Raw genomic sequence first — 18830 nt, 5'->3', positions numbered from 1 at the left:
ACATGTTAACTTTCAATTGAAAATAGTAAAGAAACAACATAACTCCACAACCCCGTTTTCTCCTAATCAAAAATAAATGGGTAAGAATGTGTGGAAAAACAAAATCATGACAAAATCCTACACCTCAAAGTTGAATTGTAGAATAAAATAAAAGGCTTATTCTTATTTTAAAAATGTTGTTTCAACATGTGCACTCCCAAGCTCCAGCTAACTCTGAACACAATAGAGTACCTTCACTAAACACTCAAAAAAAATTCTTCCACTCTCAGACATATTTAGGCACTCACTCCACAGATACACACGTACACTCCACAGACACATATACAATCTTTCTCACACACACAGTGGGGTGTCCCACTAGGACAATTCATACAACAAATAGGGCCCACACAGACAGACAAACAGATATCCATATTACTTGCCTTGTATGACACAGTGTTATAAAATACAATTATTATTATTATTATTATTATTATTACTATTATTATTATTATTATTATTATTATTATATGGTAGGCTATCTGAGACATTAACTGCTCAGTGAGTAATCCAAATGGCTGTCATTTTCACACTAGTTTTGCTATTTTTGCTATTTCCTGCATTGCAGTGCGGCTAGCACCAGAGTCACAGAGGAAACGTACGGGGGTCCCTTTGACCAGAAGGGTAATTTCAGGTCTAATTTTTTTCTTGGTAAAACCAATCCCTCTAAGTTTAGAACGACGTCTACCTCTTCCACATCCCCGTCCGTTTCCTCATTATCATCAAACCAGTCATCGGCCGAGGGGCCATGCCCGTACGGTCGATACTGGTGCTCTCGGTCTAGTCAGGAATTTTGGTGTTGGCCTCGACGTTGGCCGTGATAGTTTTGGTGTTCATTGTAGTGTTCCTGTTGGCCCTGCTGGCCAGGCCATAAATGTTAGGTTTGTTGTAGACAAATTTCCATTAAACCCATAGTTTTTTACCGAGTAACACAGCGGTGCTACTGCACTAGGATTTTCTCTATGCACAATTTTCCAGTCCTTGCATTGCATTTCAGCAAGGAACTTTTCACTTATTTTGCTGTTACTGCCCCCCATTTTGTCTCTATGAATTTAGTCCAACGTCACAACACCTACAGTGCCTCTATTGTTGGATACACTTTTCAACAAGATAGCGATCAACGATCGTTTGTGGTAAGATTCACTTCAACCTCACAGGTGGAATCTTCTTGCATACAGGCTTCCACAAAGACTCGCTATTTGAACCTTGTTGTATTGGTATGAAACGTATTACCGAGTGGTAATACGAATCCTTTCACGCACGCTTTCTCTCAACGCAGAGAACACAGAATTTAAACTAGTTTCTCGTACTAGGGGAGTCTGCCCTCCCTTTACGTTTACCTGATAGAGTCTAGAATTGTCAGGGTTTTGTCTTCTCTTATTTTACCGTCTTTTCATTCAATCCTTTTTAAATAAAAATAAAAATGTAGGCCTACTCACGATTCTCTGGTCTTTTCAAGATTCCCGTCAACCGTCGGATCCCAGCCTGCGAGGGAGAGACCAGTCCCGGAAACGGGTCTTAGTGCTGTGGCCACAGACTTTCCTGGTTCCCTCCTCGCGTGCTGGAATCGTCGGGTATCTTGGGATACGGCTCTGAAGGACCAAGTAAATGTTAGGTTCAAACCCTTAACATTTGTAAATATGAAACACCTGAAATGAAAGACACAGAGAATCCTTAATTAAGTTTCAAACCGGCTTGGAGAGCGGATGGGGAGAACCGTCAGCTACCATTTTCCCCACTCGTTCTAAACGATGTAATAGCCATAAGTCATATTTATTGGAGGATTTTCCCTGATAACAATTATCTCTATCCGCTAAAGGGAAAAGGGGGCGTACCCGGATAGAGATTAATTCATTCACACTCACACACACACACACACAAACACACGAACACACTAGCCAGGCTGCGCCCTCCTAGTGACGCAACACCTTCGGCGGCGCTGCAGATCGGATCTCGATTGCAAGTCTATGATAATCAGGCAACGAACACACAGTCCTTGGCCTGCCATGTGGAGATGCAACTCTGTTGTGTTTGTGCATTCCATTGTTCTGGTACAGATAAAGTCCTCGCACAGTCCAGTAATCTTCTGCAGCCTTGAACAGGAATTCTTGAATGTGAAAGGGCACATTTGTGCCAAGGCAACATGTTTGCTCTCATAAAGAATAAATTACAGTTCCAACAACAGCCCTGCCTGCCCTGAGGTCGGTGTCACCCTACAAGGCCAGGCTGGCGCCACCCCTGATGTCTGGTCCAGTGTCGGCTCGCACCCGTGCCTTTCTGGCTCTGTCCCATGCTGATCCCGTCCATGATCCTGCTGGCTCTGCCCCCTGTCTCACTAGCCCTGCCCCTGGTCTTGATGGCTCCACCCTTGTTAAGGTCAGCATTGGCCAACCTGCCTGACCTAGAGCCGGAGCCAGTTACCACACCTAACCCAGACCCGGAGCCTGACGCACCGTCCGACCCAGACCCGCAATGCAAATGAAAGATAATGAAATAATACAAATAAATAAACAAATAAATAAACAAATGAATGGTGTTGTTACTCCAACAGCTTGCACCCTCGGCAATAAGATGCCTAAATCCAGAAGACTGTTGACAGTATCTGAAGTGCTAGTTAATCTAGTTAAATGTTTACACTGGGTAATTTTATTCATGGGGACTATGGGGGTCAAGCAATGGTAGCTTTTTTGGCTTTTCTTATAAAAACACTTTAAACCTAAAATCAAACTACCGAGTGCTGTTCTTGGTCTACACATTTCCATTGCCTTGTACAAAGTATAACTGACAAAAACACTGTTGAATCTTGAGTCTTCTGTTAAAAGTTTTTTTAAACGGTGAAAATGCTGTGCATATTGAATGAAATATGATCATGAAGCATAATGGATCATACGGTATCTCTCTCACACATGCAACCAAAACAATTCCCAAACAGCATCAATCTCGAATTCATTATGTTTATTGCAACTCATTTGGTCATCTTAACACAAATCATACAAAAAGTTGTACCATTACACATTACTGTAGTCACAACATATAATAATTGAAAAACAGTCATTTTCATCTCTACACATACAAACTTTCCCTTTGACATACAAGCTCAGAGCTTCCCAAATCTTGAGATGACACATTTACATGACGTTGATTGTACTGCACAATATGGTCCCTGATTGATAGACCATGAGAAGCCTATTTTCATGTTGATGGTCTGGAGATGTTGAGTCAACTTCATGTCGTGAAATAATGAATATAAATTCAAGGGAGGAAAACAAAACTATGGGCATTCCATCAAGCCAGCCAGCAAGTCTTAAATTAACAAACACTGTCTACATAGCTGACTAATGCGAAAAAAGTCATATCTTTAGATGAAGCCAAGTTGATTGTATGGTTTCCTCCGTAAAGCATTCCATGGAGATTAGTCTGTCTCGTTATGGCAACTGAAGACAGATTATGGTGTGAAACAGGACAAACAGAGTAGTTAAAATGCAAGTCAGCATGTCACATTTTGCTGTTATTATTCCATTTCATTACTGCAGTTATCAACCCAATTCAATTCCAACTGTTCCAAATCTAAACAAAACAACAAACCAATGTCTCCCCAAAAAATGTGCTCACAATACTCACTGTTATGTATGAAACTGTAGTACTCGCTCCCAATGATCCATAGTGCATTTGGACCAGCTCCATTCGAGACTGGAAAATGTAAGAAACATGAGCGGTGTACGCATTCTTCACACACACACACACACACACACACACACACACACACACACACACACACACACACACACACACACACACACACACACACACACACACACACACACACACACACACACACACCAGCGGAGTGAAGGTGTCCATAGAGATCTCAGACTCTCAACACCTTGTGAACATGTTAATATGTGAACCAGTGGAAGCACTTTTACACATGTACAGTGCTTGATTATGGTACAGGTAGACCTCATAATAGAAGTTGTGGCCTCATATTCATATTATTTCTCTGTTCTGTTAGGAGATGTATACAGTAGCTTATTTTCAAGTAGCTTGACCCAAAGTCATAGAGATGGCTAGAGTGCCCTCTGGCACCCACCAACTTAGCCTCAGCCCGTCAGTAGGGAAGTACAGATCAAAGCTTCTACGATTGATACCAATTGTAGAAATGTTTAGGATGACGCTACTGGAGCTACTTCTACAGTATTTTGAGGACTGTTTGTGAATACAGGCATCAATTTGGGTCAGTAAGTAAACCAGAAACATCCCGCCAGAGGTGTAGGTTTGGCTTGGAAAGTGGTGGGGACATTAATATTGTAAATTCTCCCGGTGTGCTATTTTTTGCATTATATTTATGAAAAAGTGGTGGGGACAAGCTCGGTTTACCTCAAACTGGTATGGACATGTCCCCACCATCCACACCTAAAATTACGCCCATTGGTCCCATGACTACGTCCTTTCATCTCTCAAAAATGTCACATTGTTCACTTGCCGTAGAACATTGGTGAGCAGCTCTTGCTTATTCAGTTCAAGTAAAAATACAGGAGACATAAATACCAGATACCTAGATCTGCACTCCAGAGACCAGCCATTTTGTGTTGCCATTTCTTTCTGTATTCTTTATAAAAGCAGGAGCAACATGAACGTTGATTGTTATCAGGAACCCATGATGCATAAAAAAACAGACACAGGCATGATCATGTGGCATTACCACTGGATAATGTCTTGAATTCTCTTTCAGAGATTCATGGACATTTACTGAGATTTTACATGTTGTGTGCTCATGTGACCAAAGGTGCTGATTGTGTAACAACTTGTGCGTGAGAAAAAGGTGCTGATTCTCTGGAATGCATATACAGTAGTTCAAAGGTCAGTAGAAAGGACAGCAGAGTCTTTGGTCACTCGCATGAGCCAAACCCGAGTTCTACCAATACCCACTCTTACCAGGCGAATACATCGGCCGCGACGCGATTGAAGCGACAGAGAATCGCTTCTGTGCAGCAAGAGCGATACGAGCGATTGAAGCGACTAGAGTTTGTTGGTTGAAAGCAGAACGCAAGCATTCCAACATTCCAATTGGCTGTGGTTACTGACCTCTATACAGTCATTGGCTGTGGCGCCTTGTCGCCGAACCGCATCATAGCTCATTTCCATTTTCCATAACATTCCCAGGAGTTCAACCAGAGATACTGTTGCTCCTTTAGAAACCATCTCTGGTTCAACTACAAACTGTTGCTCCTCTAGTCTCCAGAATCGCTTTTGTCGCGCGACTAAATACAAAGTCAATTACTTCCGTCGCTCGCCTCGTTCATGTCGCGCCCGGTCTATTCGCCCGGTTAAGGGGCGTTCATACATAAAATAAGATGCTCCGTAAATAAAATAACACATTATGGTTTGAATAGGAAAAAAAGATGAGCATTCCGCTAGACCAGGGGTTGGGAACCTATGTCTCGAGGGCCATTTATGGCCCCCAAGGCTGTTTTATCCGGCCCCCCATATAATTTTAATGTTATGCAGCCTCACATGAAATATGAAATATTTTGTAAAGGACTCATAGAAATTACATTTTCAATACAATTAAGTTATATTCAGGGGGTCTAGAGAAGATGGGGTCTGTTTTGAAGGTGGATGCCTTCAATATACAGGGGAAAATCTTGGTTTGTGTGCATTGTATGGCCCTTGGAGGACTTTTATGGCCCTTGGGAGGAATCTGAAGTGACCCCTCGAATGAAAAAGGTTCCCCACCCCTGTGCTAGACTAACAAGATAGACAATGGGAATGTATTGCCTAGTTTGAATCTACTAGTAGTGTGTGCCTGGAGCAGTCACACTCACAGAGTGGCAGTTTAGGAATGCACCCTAAATCACCCATTCACACCAACAGAACCCAGTTAGAACCATGGCCCATTCTATAAGGGAGCGTCTCAAGGTCCCCCACACCAGAACCACCTCCTCTACCATCCACGTGCCCTCCAGAGTGTCCAAGGAGGACAGAGGAGTGAAGACCAGCCACCAAGCCAGCCAGCCACCAAGCCAGCCCTTCTCAAGGCAACTAGACATCCGAATCTTCCAAGAGTCACCCAGAGTGTCCAAAAGAAAAAGGACAGAAGAAGAGTGAAGACCAGCCACCAAGCCAGCCAGCCAGCCCTTCTCTGACAAGGCCAACTAGTCATCCGATTCTTCATCACTCTCAGAGTTGAAGTTGCCGCCGTTTACCCTGGTATAGTGTGTGTGCGCGGAGGCCGCGGCGTCTCCACAGGTACACAGCTGCTGGCTGAACAAGCCCTCCATGTCCTCCAGACGCAGCCCTTTGGTCTCCGGCAGGCAGCAGAGGATGAAGACGAAGCCCAGCAAGGCCAACCCAGAGTACAGGAAGAACGCTCCTGATGAGGCAAATTACAGTACATTACAGGTTAACGCTTTACTTTACGGTACAGTTACCATACCATACCATTGTTTCTGACTATGCAGCACATAGGCTACTTTTTATCTCATAATACGTTTTATGTAAACATATTCTTCTTAATGTGTTTTTTGTACATTCATTTTCCTTCTTGTCTACGTGTTTGTCTGTGTCTGTGACTTAATGTATGCTGCTGTTTTAACCAGGACTTCCTGGCAGAAGAGACTAGTCTCAATGGGATAATCCTGGCTAAATTAAGGATAAATGAAATGAAATTAAAAAATACGTAATTGCTGTGTACTCTCTGGGTAACAACAGGGTAACTGAGCGAGGTTACATGCTATCTAACAGGTAAAAGGGGGTAATTACAATTTAAGTACCATTAATTGGGTAACAACAGGGTAACACAGAGAAGTTAGATTATTAGATGGTTAGGAAATATGCTGTAGTTTCATAGTAATTCTTGAGATATGTGTATTACACAGTTTTTACTTTGTAATTTCCACCTTTTTACCCATTACCTACCATGTAACTTCTCTCTGTTACCCTGTTGTTACGCAGAAAGTACACAGTAATTACTGTACCGTAAAGTAAACTATTACAGTAGTTAGGGAATGGATCACACTCAGTTTTTTCTTCTTTTTTTAAAAATTCAGACAGACGTTTCGGCTGCAAGAGCCTTCATCAGTGTGAAAAATCTCTGTCTACTTCCTGAACTTTTTAAAGCAACAGCCTCCTTGCCCACTGTTGTTAAATTTACAGTACATTACATTACATTATACTTTGCTGATGCTTTTATCCAAAGTACATACAATAATGGAGTAATTTGAGGTTGGGTGACTTCCTCAAAGACCCTTCAGTCATTACCTATCAGTAAGGCTGGTATTTGAACCTGCAAATCCTCTCACTCATACACCAACTCCCTAACCCAGGGATGTCAAACAGGCCCAGGGGCCAAATCTGGCCCGCACAGTCATTTTCTTCGGCCCGCAACATCATTTCAGATGTGTATTACAGTTGCCCACATACACCATTATTGCATAGTGAAGACAGGAAGATGGAATTTGATATGGAACAGGAATATGAGTGAACCCAGGCCAATAAAACATCTCACACTCATAACAGAATATGTGCAAGCACATTTTAACGATTATATACGATGGAAAAAAGTATGTGTAAAATTTAATGACGAGTGTTAAGTACATTCGCACACAATTTGTCCATTTTTTAAAATAAATATTGAGTTCGGCCCACAACTTCATTCCAGATTTAAATTTTGGTCCTCGGTCAATTTGAGTTTGACACCCCTGCCCTAACAATTACGTCACGGCTGTCTGCATTACACTACATTACAATCAGACACAACGGGATATACAGTGAGGAGAATAAGTATTTGATCCCTTGCTGATTTTGTTGGTTTGCCCACTAATAAAGACGTGATCAGTCTTTAATGTTAATGATAATATGTATTCTAATATGGAGAGACAGAATATCAAAAAGAAAATCCAGAAATTAACTGTAAAGAATATATAATAATTGATGTATATGTAATTGAGGGAAATAAGTATTTGATCCCCTGCCAACCATTAAGAGTTCTGATCCTGCAGATCAAATGGTACTTCCAATCAACTTGTTCACTGAATTGAACACACCTGTTAATAGTAACCTGCACAAAAGACACATTGAATCTGCAGAATCAGTCCATACAATCAGTCAATCAATCAAACTAAACTCGCCAACATGGGACAGACCAAAAAGCTGTCAAAGGATGTCAGGAACAAGATTTTAGAACTCAACAAGGCTGAAACGGGCACCTGGATATTAAAGAGCAAACTGTTGGTGCATTTCTTCCTAATATTAGGACATACAAAATGATCATCACTCATCAATGTTAGGCCTGTCTCTGGTTCCATACAAGATTTGACCTTGTGGGAATTTAATAACCAGAAAAAAAGGAGATAAAGCACCTTAAAACTGTATGGGAGGAGCTAGGACATGATCTCAAGGCAGCTGGGACCTCAATCACTAAGAAAACTATTGGAAACACTTGATACCACAACGGATTAAAATCCTGCAGTGCATGTATGGTACCCCGGCTTCAGAAGGAACCTGTTCAGGCTCACCTGAGGTTTGCCAATGAACATCAAACTGGATTAGGATATGATTGGGAGGTGCTGGAATCAGGTGACACCAAAATCAAACTGTTTGGCATTAACACAACTCGATGTGTTTGGAGGAAGAGAAATGCTGCCTATGATCCCAAGAACAACACCTTCTCCAACATCATAAATGAAAGTGGTAACATTATGTTTTGAGGTTGTTTGTCTGGCCAAGACACAGGACAACTTCACATTGTCAAGAAATGGATGGAGGGAGACATGTAAACGACATGCTGCATGCCAACCTCTTTCCCACCACCACTAGACTGAAGGTGGGTCATGGATTGGCCTCCCAATATGATAATAATCCATAACATACAGCCCAAGCAACGAAGGAGTAGCTCAAGCAGAAGCACATTAAGGCCATGAAGTGGCCTAGACAGTTTCCAAACATTAACCCTATAATAATCCTGTGAAGGGAACAGAAGCTCCCATTTGGCAAGCTACAGTCATACAACTTAAGTCATTTAGAGATGATCTGCAAAGAAAAGTGGACACAAATCCTTTCTAATATATCCACAAACGTTGTCATTAACTGAAAGAAACATCTGACCTCTGTATGAGAAAACAAGGGCTTTGCCACCAAGTATTTTGTCTTCTTTGACTAGAGGGGTCAAATACTTATTTTCCTCAATGGAATACAAATCAATTAAAATATATTCTTCAAAGTTATTTTCTGGATTTTCTTTTTGATATTCTGTCACTCCATATTAGAATACATTTTATCATTAATATTATAGAATGATCATGTCTTTATTAGTGGGCAAACCGACAAAATCAGCAAGGGATCAAATACTTATTCTCCTCACTGTATTGTGTAGAAAAACACTTTCTGCATTCAATACTCTTGAAGATTGTGTTATAGAGAATAAATCAGAGATGAATGTAAAAGGGAGCGTTATCACTTAACCCCTTTGCACAGAACTATGTAATAACCTTATCGTCGTCACCAAAATTGTAATGACCAAGGCGATGTTATAGCAGTGTTGATATGATTTAGTTGAGTCTTTTCAGCAGTGAACGGGCCCTCCAGCAGGCACATCTGCACAAAGACACTACATGGAGTAGTAGATTAAAAAACTCACCGTAGTATGTGAGGTATTCAGCCACGTGCAAGAACGTCAGAGACACCAAGACGTTGCAGGTCCAGTTGACCCCTGCGGAGCAGGCGTTTCCAGTACTCCTTGCCCACAGAGGGTAGATCTCAGAGTTGACGGTCCATGGCATGGGTCCCATACCTAACAGAGGATGAACCATGGAGACATCACAGTTACAGCACAGTCTGAATCTCCCCGTCATAGCTGGGGAGGGGTTGCCTTGTTACCACCAGACCTCTTCACTAATGAGATGTCTTTCGGATCGGGACGACTGTGCAAGGCAGCATGGGATTTCCCAGGCTAGGGGAGGTGGGTGGGGGGTGTAACATTGAACAGTGTTGGCACACTCTCCAACCCTGCAAATGGTGTCTCTTTTCAGAACTTGAATTATATTAATTATAATTTCAATATTTAGTACACATTTCCAAATCTGAAAACATATATACATAATAAAGTATATAACATACAGAGCTAGAAATGTGGCGAATAAGAACAAATGATCACGTAAATGAACGATAAGTGGAAAACTAATAATCAGATTATCACTAATTAATTGTAGGAGGCCTCACCTGGAGCAAAGAAGGCCAGGTACAGAATGAGTCCAAACAGGACAATCCAAGAGTAGCGAGTAGGACAATAATTATACGCCCAAAACATCCCCGAATTCTGCTCCTGAGACACATTAGAACACCTGTAGACAAAACAACATGACACAAACATCACAGCACAAAGCAATTAGATTGGTGGGAATGTTGATCAAGATACATATAAAAAAAGTTAACAGTACCACATTTTGTGGCCAGCGTAAAATCTAGGCACAGTGAAATGTCATTTAGCCATATTATTACAGCCAAATGCAAAACCAGCTGTGTTAAAATTAGAAATACCCCAAAAGGGGCTCGCTTTATTCACATCTCCATTTGATGAACTTGTAGAAGGTAGAAGGGGGAAACTTTATTGTTTTCTCCACTGAGGCGGGTCATCAGCGAACAACAAGGCCACAAATACAAGTCGAGGATTGGAGTTTGGATAATGGAAAGGACCCATTGACTACAGCACTCTAAGAGAAAGACAATCAATGCCTTAAGCTAGGTTTAGACTTTTCCTGCACCGAAGTTGACATAACAAGAACCACACTACCAGAGGTGGAGGGTGTTCATAGATCTGCCTTCAAGTCCGCACTCCCAGGACATTAGAACGCGTGACGCTTTTTTCGCGGTGAGAATTCAAGGACGCCGATGACGTCAATTCAAGGCCAATCAGGACCTTGCCCTGTGTATGGGCCGACGATGGACATTTCAGCCTGGGAGAACAATACATTCCGCTCCGCAAGGTGTCTGTTCACCTCTGCAGAGGGGGGCGAGGTGGCTCGTTTCTGTACGGTCACGGCCAGCTCAGTGCCAGTATAAACCCTGCTTTATCTTGATTGACAAATTGATGTGAGGTGTCTGGACTGTAGATACGTAATCGATTTAGCCCATCATTACACACTGGACAAGGTGTTAAGAGAAACTCTCTCAGCTTCCTACCTTCCCATAGCGGCTTCCTCTGGCTTGGCTTGATTGACAGGTATGCAAGACGTATCAAACACAGACGTGCCGTTCTCAACGTAGCAAAACCCACAGTCTGGGTCAAGCATGCAGGGTTCACAGAACCTGGAGGAAAATAAATAATGTACAAACTGAAATTATAACTAGAAATGCACTAAGGGAGTGAGAATATGTTACACCCACCCAATTTGACCATCCCGCAACGGTGAAAATTCTTTAAAAAAATTCCTGGATCCGGATTGTGATCCGAATTTTAATCATGGTCTTGTTCCTTTTGTCATTTCCAACAACGCCACAAAGTTTCACTAAAATCCATTCATGACTTTTTTAGTTATCCTGCTGACAAACAGACAAACAAACAGACAAACAACCGCGACCGAAAACAACCTCCTTGACGGAAGTAATAATGTACTGTATGTTCGTCAAAACAGTCCTTATCAGTAGGCTGACAGTTTTGTGTTTTTTGTTGATGAGAACAACCTGTTGTTTTTCAACTCGTGCCTGTGTCTATAGGCCGACGCTCTGACCAATCAGCGATGTTTCTCGTTGATGTGCTTTCCCAACGTTGCGAGCTTCGCCGCCACTCCCTCAAAACCCCGCCCGCTTTGATTCAAAACAAATCTCTGCGTTGAGATTGGTTTCGCCAGAGTCAGGGCACAGTGTTCAAAATGTTCGACGATACGAGGCTAAACGACCACTCGCAGCCGAAAAATGTCGGCGTCCAGCGGGTGGCGTTGGTTTACTAGGCTATACTTATTTGTCACATTCAGTAGAACTCTATAACCAGGTTTCATCTTCCTCAGAAGTAGTGCAACAGGGGGCGCTGTGGCGCAGCATGCCCACGGGGACCCCGATTCGTGTCCGGCCTGGGTAATTTCCCGATCCCACCCCATCTCTCTGTCCCACTCGTTTCCTGTCACCATCTCAAACTGTCCTATCAAATAAAGGCATAAAAGCCCCTAAAAATATTTAAAAGAAAACAAACAAAAAAACATGTTGTACAACAACTCTCTGTCTGTGGCACCTGTACTGTGTGCAGGAGGAGTTCAGGGCAGGGTCCACAGGATGCAGCGTGACCGGCGGAGACGTCTGGGCAGACAGTAGAAACCCAACAGCCAGCACGCCCAAACTCAAAGCAGTACCTTAAAAACACACACACACACGCACACACACACATTAAAATAAACACTACATAGTATATTCAATTCAAAATCCTGATTACGTTGACAAACAAAAGACTGTACAGCAAGGATTTTCAAATGTAAAAACATTGTGCAAATTCACTGTTTGGCTTTTTTTGGTATTTTCCCTCGGAAGGAGGAACAACACTTTTTAGCGTTATGAATTTGGTTACAGTGCCAGTTTTGACCACAATCTTACACATCAACTACAGTGTGCTACTCTAAAAGACCCCATATTATCCTCTCATTCTAGCCATGACATTTAATTTTCAATTAATTCATTTTCAGAAACTGGACAATATTGCCTTACCAACAATACTGCCCAACGTCAGCTTCCGACGCCCTACCCTCTCCACAAGCCACACCCCCACCAGCGTGAACAGGAAGTTAGTGCCTGCTGTGCCGGCCGCCAGCCAGATTGCCATCTTGTCATCGCGCACGCCAGCCATCTGCAGAATGGTGGCACTGTAATACCTGAGGGGAGATGATGAGATCGTGTCACTTCTTTTAGTCCACATTTACGCATGCTTGCATAAAACCCACATTTACAAGGGGGGTGCTGTGGGACAGCGCGCTAAGCCCCCCACATTTGGACTTACATTGCCCATGGGGACCCCGGTTCGAGTCTGGCCGGGTTCATTTCCCAGCCCTACCCCATCTCTCTCACACAACCGTTTCCTGTCTCCTCTCATACTGTCCTGTCCTGGTAAAGGCCAAAAAGCCCCAAAAAATACATTGAAAAAAGCCCACATTTACAAACGTACAAAACATGCATGGATGTCTGTACTGTATACATGCATGTTCTGTACGTTTGTAAATGTGGGTTTTTTTCAATGTATTTTTGGGGCTTTTTGGCCTTTACTCTGACAGGACTGTATGCAAGTGTTCAAACACCTAGACAGTTATAGTCACAGATAGTGGGCAACCCTCTGTTTACTCTACTGTACCAAGCTATCTGTCTATAAAAGGGGTGGGGAACCACTTGAGGCAATCTTATCCGGCCTCCGGCCGCTGACATAATTTAAATGTTGAGCAGTTTCACATGAAATATGACATGCTTTGTAAAGAAGTGTTTGAAATTACATTTGCAATACAATTCAGTTATATTTTCAGGGGACCTTGTAAAGGCGGGGTCTTTTGTAAAGGTGGTCGCCTTCGATATAGGCCTAAAGTGTCGGGGAAACCCTAGTTTGTGTTCATAGTAAGTCCCTTGGACTTATTAAAAATGTAAATGGCCCCTCGAATGAGAAGGTTTCCCACCCCTGGTCTATACAGTATTATATCACCGTATTGACTATAAGGTGATATCTGTATGCTCCCTGCATGCTAATTGAGCAACTTCCTGTTTGCTCTAAAATCTATACATTCTTGCAGCACTGCAATGATTCCCAGGAGAATATTCACATAACGGTTCTGATTCCCCAGGGATTCTTGCATATAAAAACTGTATGACCTTATTGACACTCACAAGATTTCAGCTGCACATTCTGTCACTTTGATCATAAGGAGGATACGCCTGCTGCTTACTCATACAACCATACTGTATACACCCTAAGCAGACTCACACACACACACACACACACACACACTCCATACACTTGCACTGTAAACAAAATGAATTCTCAAGGGCCTACACTACAAAGCTGGTTCAGGAGCTGATCAGGAGTCTTGAAGACTCCAGGGTCTTCTATTGGATGCTTTACCTCTTAACCTGGTTTACTCCTGAGCCAGCTTTTGTAGTATAGGCCCCAGGAGTTCTCCCAATACTCCAATACTCACATCACTGTATTGATGCCAGAGAGCTGTTGGATCATTTGAAGACCACATCCCACTATCAGGGCCCGGCGTGCAGGGGGACTGCTGAGGATCCGACACAGGACTGGACCATCTGCAGAAAAAGAGAGTCCATTAGACCAAATGTAACGGAGGCCAACTAGCAGAGTTCGGCGTGGAACGTTAGTAAACCTCCCTCCCGAAGCCTCAATACGGTGCAGTTGCGTTGGGCTACCAGACCGGCCCTTTAGCTCAGCGCGCTCGTACTGTGACTCCCATTGCCGGACCGATGCAGTTGACGAGGTGGCAGGTTCGCGCCCCGAACTGTGCAGGAACACCTCCGTCACACAAAGTTATATGCTTTAAAGTTATATAGTTAAACTCACAGTAAAAAAGTTGGTTGTAATGGCTTGTTATGTTGGCTGAAAAAATAAAGCTTCTAAAGTCACATTTGTTGTGGGTTAGCATCAATCAGCATGGGATTGGTCGAAACGCTGTGTACAATAAACTGGGAGCAGCAACAGTGTGCGGATCTTCTTTCTTTGTTGTCTGATCATGTTTAGTTCGGCACCTCTTTACTTGGATGTGCGTCCACTCCAAACGCATACTGTCAGCATCAAGCAGCTCAAAATAAGTTTTTAGAACACACTTTTCCTACAGGTTACCTCTAGTCAGTATCAAATGAGCCTGGTGGAGTGCACCTAGCCGTCCCCTTTTGTTTCTGGACATTCTCTAAAGCCATACGACTACAATACACTGTAGGCCTATTGGATGGGCACATTGTTGGATCTGTCGTCCATATCAGGTCAAAGGTTTAATTTCCCTGCATCTGTAATTGAATGAAATTACTGATTATATAACAAACCTGTTCCACCACCACTTATATTCAGGAATTCAAAAATACAACCTTACATTGTGGATGCATCTTGGCATTTACCATTGTCCAATCTCAACATTGTCTGAAATAGTGACTTATTGAGTGCCTTTAACAAACCTGATCAAGCAAAGTCTACCCAGTGGTCAATAAAGTGCAGAGTTCACTATTTATCTATTTTGCAATTTCTTTTTTGGTCTTTTTTTCGACTTTTATTTGATAGGACAGTGTGAGAGGTGGACAGGAAGCGAATTGGGAGAGAGACCGGTTGGCCACGGCAGGGCCCTATTTTGCTATTTCACCTCCTGCTGAAGCCATCTCCTCTTCGACGGTGGTCATAATGGCGTTGTATTCCTCGTCCACGTCCATCGTTCCGCGGATCTGGCCCAGCACCTGCAAGGCCTTCTGGGATTGCCCCTTCTGGAGGAGCCAGCGAGGACTCTCCGGCAGGAAAAGGAAGCCCACGAACTGAATCACCGCCGGCAACACAGACAGGCCCAACATGTACCTACAGTAAGACGGTTACACAAACTGCATCACTGCCGGTGTAACGCATTCCAACTAGCACAGTTCAGCATCATACAGTATCGGATTCGGTTAGCCTAGCGAGCCAGACCCGTACAGCAAAAAGCTGTCCCCGGGAGCAAATTCAATTTGTGGTCGCTAGGGGCGTCTAGATTTCTAGGCTAGGATTCGGTAGCACTGAGCTTTAGCGCAGTGGTATCATACTGGGCCTCCCATGCCGAACTGCAGTAACTCCAGATGGTTGTTGTGAAGCAAGGCGGGACCCAACTAGTATCTGGCGAGAGTCAGGTTCGGTCCATAGGCCTGCAAACGTCAATATTCCCAAAAACACAGAGAGATCTACACTATGCCTCAAAGAGTCAAAACAAAGATCTAGATTAGAAGATGCCCATAACATAAGCCTAAGAGATCTCTGCAGTACCACATGGGCCATATTGGCAGTCTTAGCATGTATTGTACCTAAGGAAGTCACGAATAACACATCACATCTTCAGTGCGTTATAGTCTAAATATAGAAAAAGGTTGATGGAAAAAGATGGTGGGAGTATTCAGGTGTTATCAAAGCCACACATCGCATCATAGCAGAGAAAGTAGCATGACAGTCGTCTGGTCTGACTCAGGGTCTTATGAACTAGCCATGTACTGTATGGACTATGTAATGGCAAAAATATATATTCAGCATCGTCACATGATGCAATCAGCATTTATTAAGCCTTGGCCCCTGTCTGGGTTATGATGTATGTATAGGAATGCAAGTGAAAAGAGAAGTCCGCGACACTGCTTGTCTATTTATGATTTAATCGAGCAACGTTTCGACCTTCAGGTCTTCATCAGGCAAAGACTTTGCCTGATGAAGACCTGAAGGTCGAAACGTTGCTCGGCATTTTTTTCCACTTTTGGGCAGTCAGGGGCCCCTTGGGCTCCAGCCATATCTAGCCTGTGTGTTAATCTGACCCTGCATATCATTGTAATACAAGGTGATGTGAATAACAACTCGGTAATACATTCAAGGTTGACACAGGAAAAAAGAGATCACTATCAGATGATGACTCTGCACGACCCAGTTTAGGTCCAAAGATTATTTTGTGAATACCTCCAGCCATCGTGGTGCAGGTAGCTGAAAGCCCCGTCTACGAGGCTGGCGATAAACTGGCCGCCAGTGATGAACAGGGTGTTGAGGGTGACAAGCTCTCCCCTGAGATGTGGTGGAGACACCTCAGCGATGTACACAGGTACAGTCATTGAGGCAATACCTAGGAAAACACAGAGGATACTCTCTGCCAGTCTTTCCCAACCAGGGGTACGTGTACCACTAGGGGGTACGCAAGCACACCTCAGGGGGTACTTGTAATAATAAATACAAATTGAATAATAACAAATATATGGAATGTAGTGACATTTGGATAGAGGAACAGATATAGAGCATGAGTGAGAGGGGTTCTCATCATATGACAAAATTGCTTAGGGGGTACGCACTACACAGGAAAGGTAAAAAGGTAAGGGAAAGGTAAAAAAAGGAAAGGTAAAAAAGGCTGGGAAACACTGTTCTAGGCTACTGACATTGTGTGTTTTGCAGTTTGATGCATCACTGTGTCACAAATTAACATCCTGATAAAATGGGAATCTTTGTCCCACCATCATGGGTGGGGTGAGGGGATGGTGCTCCATACTGACATGGGCTATTTGCTTAGGCCTACCTATATTTGTTATTCAATTATGTGGACAAGGTAGGCCTAAATAAACAAATTGATCTCCCCACCTCAGTAAGCAAAGCTGTGTAAAAATAAATAAAAAATAAACCTACCTATTCCAAGTCCAACAGTCAGCCTCCCAAGAAGAATCACCTCTTTGTTGGGACCTACACTTAATACAAGGCCACCGACAGCGAAAATAAAACTTGCCAGCAAGATGCACACTCTTCTCCCGTACAGTCCATTCAGGTAGCCGCCAGCCAGCGCCGACAGCGCCGCGGCGCCCACTGTGCTAGAGACAAGCAATTCTTGCCATAGCGCATTAAGGTTCATCTCTTTCTTGAGTAGGAGCATCGCCCCTGACACCACCCCGGTGTCATATCCAAACAGAAAGCCACCCAGTGCAGAGAAGAATGCCAACACGTAGACAAAAGAGTGAGTTTCACCCTTACATCCATCTACTGCGTCAGTAGGTTCTTCAGCCGTTTCTGGACTGTTGGTGTTCGAGTGCGCAGAGACTCGGATGAGACTCCGCTCGTCGGTGGTCTCGCTTGGCTCCATTGGTTTGCTCGTGTCAGCTTGTGTCCATTTTCACCTGCTTTGAGAAAGGCTTGTCAGCCAGTCTGTCTGACCGCCACAGCGAACACCAAACCAAACACCACTTGTCCTACTTTTCAGCACAAAAGGCATGCATGCAAGGCGGTGCAAAACACAAGACGGACACGCACACACAGCAAGAAGACGCTGAATGATCTAACTAGTCTCCTATCTGTTTTTCTACTAGTCCATTGATGAAACCTAAACTGTTTATATACGTCGAGGTGGGAGTGTCTACAGACTTGCGGAAATTGATATTTAAAGGCGCAAAGTATCCAAACCATGTGAACGCATCGCGCACTTTTCGCGTCTATGAACAGTCAGCTGACCACCTGTCAGTGCTTTTAGAAAATTGCAGAATGCACGAAGTTCCTACGCTGCTTAGACTGTCCAGTCAGCATGTTTTGCCAAATTTGTCAATCTGTAAAGGTTTTCTTATCTTTCATGTTTTAACCTTATCATATTTGAATGCATAGCCTACTACATACATTGTAGTCTATAACATTTCTATTAACCCCCTAGGCTACGTTCAGGCGGCATCAGTGTAGGCTATTTTAGCAGCAGGGGTAGTGCTAACCGTGGCTTCTGCATGTTCAGTGTACAAAGTAGCTTTGACATAAATACAGTAGCAAAATAAAACGCAACTTTAGGCTAGATGTTTGGGCTAGCAACATGTTTCTTACCTCTCGGCTCTCCCAAACAGGAAGTTCCGAAGTTACAGGAGTCATATGATTCATCTGGCGATAGATTCGGGCACGCCTGTCGTCTTCAGGGGCTGTGATTTTCGAAACGAAACCCCCAGACTGCTTCTAACAAACAGGAACTATGGCTTAAATGAATGTCCAAATATGTTACCATATGTTGTTTCCATTTGTGGAACTGCCGCGTTGAGTGGATTGTCATGTGGCGTTGAAGAAAACTTTCTGGAATGTTTTCCACATCTGTGTGTAC

At 43.3% G+C, this 18830-nt stretch overlaps 1 protein-coding gene and 1 long non-coding RNA gene across 3 annotated transcripts; both read right to left on the bottom strand.

Moving 5' to 3' along the window:
• Window positions 1–2981: 2981 nt before the first annotated feature.
• On the bottom strand, window positions 2982–3812 carry LOC134446795 (uncharacterized). The gene is made up of 2 exons (XR_010034498.1): window positions 3661–3812; window positions 2982–3473 (listed from the first exon to the last, which is right to left on the bottom strand). It is a non-coding gene; the product is annotated as an uncharacterized LOC134446795 (long non-coding RNA).
• Window positions 3813–3855: 43 nt separating this feature from the next.
• Window positions 3856–18647, bottom strand: slc2a13b (solute carrier family 2 member 13b). Of its 2 annotated transcripts, XM_063197035.1 has the most exons (11): window positions 18563–18647; window positions 17396–17877; window positions 16685–16844; window positions 15369–15574; window positions 14199–14307; window positions 12730–12893; window positions 12263–12380; window positions 11218–11343; window positions 10258–10379; window positions 9677–9829; window positions 3856–6412 (listed from the first exon to the last, which is right to left on the bottom strand). In XM_063197035.1, exons 2-11 carry the CDS (start codon window positions 17841–17843, stop codon window positions 6195–6197), a joined length of 1824 nt encoding a protein of 607 aa, XP_063053105.1. In that variant the 5' UTR covers window positions 17844–17877; window positions 18563–18647; the 3' UTR covers window positions 3856–6194. The 2 variants fall into 2 exon arrangements, with proteins under 2 accessions (XP_063053105.1, XP_063053104.1); XM_063197034.1 differs by lacking the exon at window positions 18563–18647 and having other exon boundaries at window positions 17396–18156.
• Window positions 18648–18830: the final 183 nt, after the last annotated feature.

Source organism: Engraulis encrasicolus, chromosome 4 (assembly GCF_034702125.1).
Source record: "Engraulis encrasicolus isolate BLACKSEA-1 chromosome 4, IST_EnEncr_1.0, whole genome shotgun sequence".
Taxonomy (NCBI): Eukaryota; Metazoa; Chordata; class Actinopteri; order Clupeiformes; family Engraulidae; genus Engraulis; species Engraulis encrasicolus.
The sequence above is the reverse complement of the archived record's forward strand: the minus strand, read 5'-3'. Positions and strand labels throughout refer to the sequence as shown.

Coding starts and splice junctions, on each gene's coding strand:
- slc2a13b (XM_063197035.1), bottom strand. CDS start 17,843: ATGGAGCCAAGCGAGACCACCGACGAGCGGAGTCTCATCCGAGTCTCT. Junction 16,845..17,395: donor GACTGTTGGACTTGGAATAG/GTAGGTTTATTT, acceptor GTGTTTTCCTAG/GTATTGCCTCAATGACTGTA. Junction 12,381..12,729: donor GACGTTGGGCAGTATTGTTG/GTAAGGCAATAT, acceptor TGTGTTTTTAAG/GTACTGCTTTGAGTTTGGGC.